This window comes from Nicotiana tomentosiformis, chromosome 1 (genome assembly GCF_000390325.3).
Source record: "Nicotiana tomentosiformis chromosome 1, ASM39032v3, whole genome shotgun sequence".
Classification (NCBI taxonomy): Eukaryota; Viridiplantae; Streptophyta; class Magnoliopsida; order Solanales; family Solanaceae; genus Nicotiana; species Nicotiana tomentosiformis.
In genome coordinates, this window is record NC_090812.1 from 763,007 (window position 1) to 770,986 (window position 7,980).

General features: G+C 32.2%; 1 protein-coding gene across 1 annotated transcript; it reads right to left on the bottom strand.

Moving 5' to 3' along the window:
* Nucleotides 1-289: 289 nt before the first annotated feature.
* On the bottom strand, nucleotides 290-2,834 carry LOC104105437 (transcription factor MYB83-like). Its single transcript, XM_009613740.4, has 2 exons — nucleotides 2,408-2,834; nucleotides 290-1,274 (listed from the first exon to the last, which is right to left on the bottom strand). The coding sequence occupies exons 1-2, from the start codon at nucleotides 2,719-2,721 to the stop codon at nucleotides 536-538; spliced, it is 1,053 nt and encodes a 350-aa protein (XP_009612035.1). The 5' UTR covers nucleotides 2,722-2,834; the 3' UTR covers nucleotides 290-535.
* Between the last annotated feature and the right edge of the window lie 5,146 nt (nucleotides 2,835-7,980).

Sequence of the window (7,980 nt, forward strand, 5' to 3'; positions counted from 1 at the left end):
GCTCATTCTCTATTCACACTTTGCTTCTTGAGAAGGGTTATTTCCCCCGTATCTCCATAATCCTTGATAATGATTAAAACTGCCCTCACTGAAAATGTGTTTCCAAATTTGAAGACTTATTTCTAAACGTCTATGAATCTTAATGAAGGAACTTTTGGTTGAAGGGAACAAAAAGATCAATACGAAGGAAGAACATGTATACAAAAAAAAAAATGCCAACTACAAAAGAAAATCTAGTCGAAGTGTTTTATAATGGAAAATAAAGAAAAGAAGTTTACGTATCTCAAAATTTTCTGTAAATTGTGGAAATGATTTAAGTAAAACGAATAGATGGAAGAAGACTTGGAAAGACAATACCGTTGGTATTTAGGTGAAGAAAGGTAGAAGAGCAAGCCTATCATCTTTCGAGTTTAGAATCTTTAGCCGCTAGCTTTCGCAGATTTCCCAATTATCCAAAAGAAAAAGAAAAAAATATGGGAAAAGGGTATTTGTGTCTTTATTGTGTGGGGGTGGGGTGGAGGGTTGGAGAGAGTAGTTATTCAACTTGAAAATCAAGGTAAGGTAAGGAGGAAACATTTGCCAACAAACCTTCCCAATCAAATTCTCCCATTCTTAAGCTTTCTCCATGCCAATGATGTTGATGATGATTCCCAAAACCAACCATATAGTCTTCAACTTTGAGACTTTGATCACTACTAGTCTCACTCAACATCAACTGCTGGTTGTTGTTTCCATTAATTTTCTTTTCAATCATGGAATTATAGTCAATATTAGCAGCATTAATATTACTACTACTAAAGTTAACATTATTATTATTCTCCCCCATACTCTTATTTCCACCACCCTCTAATGTGGGAACTGAAAAATCACTTCCTAACCCCATCGTACTATAATTTTCCACAACACCATAATCCACAACGCCGGCATCTCCATCAAATTGACCTAAACAAGGTGGAAAATTGTATAAACCAGCTCCGATTATGTCGTAGTTGGTACTGTCAAGTTGAGGGAAAGGATTAAAATGGTTGCTAGTAGATGAGGAATTGTCCATGCATAAGGCTGCCATGACATGATTTACGTCGTGTCCTTGCATAGGGATTATTCCTCCCATGAGTGCCCTAGGGTCGGATGAGGAGTCGCTGGTGTTAGGCGATAACGTGTTGTTGTTATTGTTGTTGTTATTATTCTTCAATCTCTTTTTTATTGTGGAATTCCAGAAATTCTTGATTTCATTATCAGTCCTCCCTGGAAGACGAGCTGCAATTTGTGACCACCTGTAATATATGCAAAATAAGGTTAAAAATAAAAGAAAGAAACTGTAACTTGCAAAGAGCATATATTTTCTGCATGCATTATGTAAGTTTAATCGTCAAAAACAGTGTTACTATAATGGTTGAAGGTATTTTTTCTGTTTTAAAAGAAAATTCCGACACATCTCCAAGTGTTTGACAAAATCAAATTAACAAAACAAGGAATAGAGTAAATAGTTACAGAAATGCATAAAAAGAAAGACAGCAGACAAATAGGTTTTATAAGAAGTCGTTGGTACTTATTTAATCTTAATTTATAGCATTATTTTCTTGGGTTCTTGGCAAAGTCTCACACAAATTTTCCTTCCAGTTCTCCTTATAATATAACAAAAAAGAAATCTCCTATTTGAATCGGATGCTGAAAATAGGATAACTCCAATCATATTTTTGACTCTTCTCTATAATTTCTAGAATTTCTTGTGCAAACTATTGCTCCGAAACAAGTAACCACCCATGTTTTGTACATTTAGAAATACCCTACTCATGGCTCGATATCATTTAGTTAGTAAACGAAGATTTATATTGCATTACATAAAAGAAAATGATAATTGGGTAGGAAAAGACCAAAGAATTATGACAATTCCTTCCTAAATTTTCTTAATTAAGGTGAACTAGGAGTTTATTTTAATTTGGTCCAGCTCTTCAAATTTTCAGCTGACTGGGCAACTATTGGCAACGATTTCATCTTTCTTCATATGATTTGTAAGGTAAGCGGCGAACATCCATATATACAAAGTTTTATACACTGATAGTAAAAAAAATATTTATACAATAATATCACTTGAAAGATAATTGCTAGTAACTTTAATTAATATAGCATTAATGGATAAACAACAATAAATGATAAGTAACCTACTATAACAGCTAAAATTACACTGATGGTGCTAGAAAGTGTTATATTTTGTCAGTGTATATATAAATATTAAAGTGTGTGGAAGATTTTTCGTACGCTAAATAGCTACTTATAATCTTACTTCCATTCTTTAGCTACGTACCCAACCAGCCTTAAAACATTTTACTGCCTCTAAAACATCTACATTGTTAAACTTGAGAGAGTAGAATTAAGGGAAGGTAGAAAATGTGAAAGAATTACGTACCTATTTCCAAGAATGGAATGCAAATGAACAATGTGTTCTTCTTCTTGAGGAGAAAAGGCGCCGCGTTTAAGGTCAGGCCTCAAGTAATTAATCCAACGGAGGCGACAGCTTTTGCCACACCTTTGCAAGCCAGCATTTCTAGCAATGTCACTCCAACAGCCTTGCCCATTTGTTAACATGTAATTCATCAGCTTCTCATCTTCCTCTGGTGACCATAACCCTTTTCTTAGTTTTGCCTTAGTATTATTATTATTATTATTACAACTATTCCCTTTCTCCTTCATCATTGATGATGAATGATCTGGCTTCCTCATTAGAAGAATAAGAAGATGGAATATGTTTTGATATGATGAATTAATTCCTTCCTCTTCTTCTTCCAATTAGCTAGGCTTTGATGGTCAAAAGATATGAAGAAGCTATATAGAATGGGATAATGAGAAAGAGAGTGAAATATAAGAGAAAAAATAAAAAGATTATGTGAAGTGGAAGCAAAATATGTTCCATTTCTCATACACATATGATGATTACCTTGTGAGTGAAGAAAAATGCAACGAAAAAGACTGGATAGAGTCAAAGACAAGAAGACCAACCATCACTCTCTCTCTCTTTTTCACCATTGCTTCTTGGCAGGTCCCCCTCAATCCGTTTTCCACTCCACCTATATTATTTTCTTTAACCAACTAATTTCCCATTTCTTTTTTTTTTCTTTGTCGCAATTAATAATAATCTTATATATAAACAAACCCCACAAACCATCACTTTCATCATCACCATTACCACCCCAAGAAGCTTTCATCTCTCTTTCTTTGCCTTCATCTTCTCACGTGTACCTTAAGTCTAAATTCAAGAAGAGAGAGAGAGAGTACATATGTACATTCACAAAATTAAAGCTAGCAGTACTTGTTGTACACATTTCTGTGGATGATAGTAACCTAATAGGTTGATAATGGTACGCGTGTCTATGTCTACGTTGTCTATCATGAAGCTTTTCTTTTAACTCTCTTAATTTTTATTTTCTTGTTTTTTAAGGATCTTTAATGGAGTTGTTTGTTGCATGAAGAATGAGAATAACGTTCAGAGCATAAGCCTTTCAGTTTCATCTAACGGATTTTTGAAGCAAATTACCTGTCGACAGATACAATTGTGTCTTTGAAATGATTAGTGCTTCATTTGCATTGCTCATATATATACTATTATTATTAAATATTGCATATAGGGAATAGTTATTCCTCAACACTATACCAAACTTCATTCTTGTAAAGTAAGTTATAGTAGTAAAGAAATAATTTGTTACTCCGTGTGAAGACAAATTTAGTATTTTTGTTCTTCTATGCAATCATGGGTTTACCTTGAAGAAGGGAATTGATAATATAACAAATCAATAATTTTCCTAAAAGAATATGCTATAAGCGTCAAATTAAGCTTGTGGTTTGATTCATGATCAGCATGTCTTACTTTGATTAAAATAAAAGATTAATCGGGAAGTGTCACTTGCCCTAAGAAAAGAAGAAGAAGAAAAAAACAAGAACATTCCGAAATCAAAACTCCTTTAGTATTTTTGCTATGAAGAGAGATAGAAAAATTAAATAGAAGTGAATACAATCTGCTAAATGTTTCTAGGTTGAAGAGTACAAGTCAGAGTTGTAATTTATTTTAAGTGAATAAAGTAGGGAAATAAAATCAAAGAAGAGAGGAATTAAGTAAAATAATACCTAGCTGGCTTTTTGATATACAAGGCTTTTACTCTTTTATTTTTTCATCAAAATTCGTGCTCTGTTGTTTTTCTATTATGTAAATTCTCATATAGCCATGTGTTTTGCATTAATCTTTCCTTTATAGTGTTTTGCATTCCCTGTTTTGTACTTTAAAATCCGTTTCACATGGAAGAAAACAATCTTTAGGAATGAAAGCAATCTGACCACTATGCGGATCTGGAGAAATTATTGGCAAACAATGCATCATGTGTTAAACATTTATAACTTGAATTGTTAGCTCATTGGTGAAGTTTGAAAATTACGGAAGTTCTTTTAAAAAATATTCTTTTTGACCGATTTTATTTTTATAATTTCTATTATATCAGAAGAGGGAAGGGAATGCTACGCTACTAATTAATGAGGAATTGGACCCAGACTTCTACCTCAACCGTGAAAGATAGGAAACCCACCAAAATGAGCTAGCCCTCAACCACTTTTCATCCGATTATATTATCCAACTGAGTCATTTTCTTTTTCTTTCAACCACATAGTATTGTTATTAAATAAATAAATCTCCCTTTGGCTCCGTTAGACATCCCAAGATTCAAAATTATTCTAACCAAAAATATTTGATAATATATTAATAGTTAATCCTTGTGCAAAAAATGTTTTAAGTTTTAGGCGAGACTACAGTTTTAAGTTCCTAAGGTCGATATACATTAATAGATAGTTTTCTTTTTCAACTTTAGCATATTGGAGAAAAATATTGGGGAAATCTTTTTCAACCAATATTGATCGATCAGCAGAAATTCTCTATCTTGGTAGCAAATTTCCTTGACCATTAATCTTTTGTTCACTTTAATTAATATGTTTAAGCATCGGAAACCTTATTGTTAAAACTAGTCCTAGATAGATCATACGTGACGGGGATACTAAAGCTCTAGTTGAGATGTTGAATAAAGATCACGAATTTAACTACTTTACCCAATTGATTATTGGATGAATACTCTAATTATTTAACATCGAAATGTGACATTATAATCGATATGCTATACTATATATTTTGATTAAAAGAATATTCAGAAGAATTTAACGTTATTTGGTCAAAAAAAGAATTTGTCTTTCAAATCAAACATCCTTCTTTAAATCAAAAATAATGGAAACGAAAATCAAGAATGACAAAAGTGGCGGAAACATCCTTTTACTAAGAGGTGTCATCCGACACTATTTTGTGAAATTCTTATCATATATGTGTGTGCAAATAGTGTTCTTAAATAGATCAATATGAATATACATAATATGCCGACATCATTTAAAATAATACAATGTATCTACACGTACTTTGGAATAGAAAGTAAAACATTAAAATCACCGCAATCACAAATCCAAATGCAGTTATAAGTCGAATAGTGTTTGTTGAATTTTCGTAGTCCAAAAGTTCCATATATCACAAATATAATAGCTGATAAAATGCATATTTTTTGTAGTATATATTTGTGTGTGTGTATATATATATATATTATACACTTATTTGATTTAGTCCAAAAGTTCCATATATTCATGATGTTCCCCCTCTCTCTATCTCTCTAACTGATTGCCTTTCATTACCTAATCCAGGCGTTCATATATATGGAGTAGTTACAATCAGATAACCATGAAAAAAAAAAACACCATCAGAGTATCTCTATCAACCAATGAGGCAAATCAATGGTGTTTTCACGAAAAATCTGAGGCGCTGTCTTTGAGTATATATTTGAAATGTTTGCATGCTGAGTTGGACTTACAAATGGAAAAATAACAAGTGGAGAAGAAATACTCTAAGCTACTCAAAGTTACATAAATCTACTACGTACCCACAGCTGTATAGATAACATATTTTATCTTTACTTCTTCCATCTACTCAAGCCAAGCAACATGCTTCTTGTTCAATAAGGAGCAAGGACCATACCCTCCCCCACCCCCACCCTTCCGCCACCCCTAAAAAAGAAAAAAGAAAAAAAAAAAAGATAGGACCCATCATGTGAAATTCGGCTAATAATTTTAGTAGGACTAACCGACCCAAAGGTGGATTCAAGTTAAATTTGGAACTCCACCATAACTTATTCCATATATCACTTATTTCGTGAATTTTTTATTATATTTGTACATGATTTTAGCTAAAAATATTAGATTTGATGAACCCGTATAACCGCTAAAAGTTACATTTATTGTGGATAGCATGGAGTACTATTTTAGTTGGACTTGCACAATATACTTATGGAAGATGCATAATAAATGTGGGGCATTGGTAGGGATTTTTTTTCTGGAATTACTAGAGGTTGGAAATTGTGTAAATTTAATTTTTGCTTTCATCGATCGAATATGATATTCAAACACTTGTCTAATTCCTATTCACGGCAAAAGGTGCGAGAACGCGGGTGCTCGAATATTTACCTAGCACTATGCGGATTCGCTTTCGGTGGCGAAGTCAAAAGTTTTATTAAGAATATTTAAGATTTACTTCTTCCGTTCATTTATACTTGTCATTTATTATGTATATTAAAAAATAAATTTTTATTTTTACTTATCACTTTACGCATATCAAAAAAAGATAAATTTTTTTTTCTGTTATACCTACAGTATTTATTACTCATTTCAAATCATTTTCTCAAATCCAATAAAATATGCATCAATTAATATGGGTATCATGGTTAATTATGCACTTCATTTATTATTTTTTAAGAGGAGTGAAAAGTCAAAACGTGTCAAGTAAAAGTGAACGGAGGGAATAATAAATATGTTCCGTAAGTAATTTTTGAATTATATATTCAATATAATTTTTATATATAGTATAATTTTTGACAAAGAATATTTAATTGATAATCAATAGTAATTGTATATAACTACGCCGCTGGATATGAGAGAGAAGATCCGACTTCCAAGTGAAGCGGTGTAATGAAAGGAAAAGAAACCTTTATTATGAGCTTGAATTCCTTGTATGTGAGGGTATCAAGTGATCAGTTGTAACTAATGAACCAAAAAAAGAAAAAGGTAAAAGAAAAAAAGTACTTGATAATTACGCCTCAGTCCCGTGAGGACATACGATAAAAGCATTAAAAAAAAAAACGACAAACCAGGTAGTAGGGATGTACATAGATCGGGTTGGTTCGGATTTTCTAATTAGCAAACCAAACCAATTGTGTCGGGTTATTAAATCTAAAGACCAAACCAAACATATAAAAGCTGGGTCTTTTAATCTCGATTTTTCTCTGGTTTTTCGAATTTTCGGTTTTTTTTTTCCATAAAGTCTTCATAGCACAAAACATAAAATTTGTGTTCCAAATATTTCTTTAATCCTACTAAGACAGAACTATATAAGGTGATTTTCAATAAAATAGCCTAAATATGAGATGTGTCATTACATTGTACTAAAATATTCAATAATAAATATAATAAAATTGCATAAAATATATTATTAATAAAGCATAATGAAAACAAACATAATTTAAAATTACTACAACAACAACAACAACGACGACGACGACCTAGTATAATCCCACTAGTGGGGTTTGGGGAGGATAGTTTGTACGCAGACTTTACCTCTACCCTAGGGTAGAGAGGCTGTTTCTGATAGACCCTTGGCTCCCTCCCTCCAAGAACTCCCAACTTTGCTCTTGGGGTGACTCGAACTCACAACCTCTTGGTTGGAAATGGGGGGTGCTCACCATTAGAGCAACTTACTCTTGTCTATAATTTAAAATTACTAAGTTGCTAAAATAAGTATGACTAATAAGTACTACTATTATTTACTTAACTAAACACTAAAAGAAAAATAAGTTATGCATTTTATCTAAACCATGAAAAAACTAAAAATAGATATCCAACACTATTTTCGTTCAT

Excerpts from the sequence above, each read along its gene's own strand:
- LOC104105437 (XM_009613740.4), bottom strand. The coding sequence starts at position 2,721 with ATGAGGAAGCCAGATCATTCATCATCAATGATGAAGGAGAAAGGGAAT. Across the intron at positions 1,275-2,407 it reads CATTCCATTCTTGGAAATAG|GTGGTCACAAATTGCAGCTC; the intron begins GTACGTAATTCT and ends CATATATTACAG.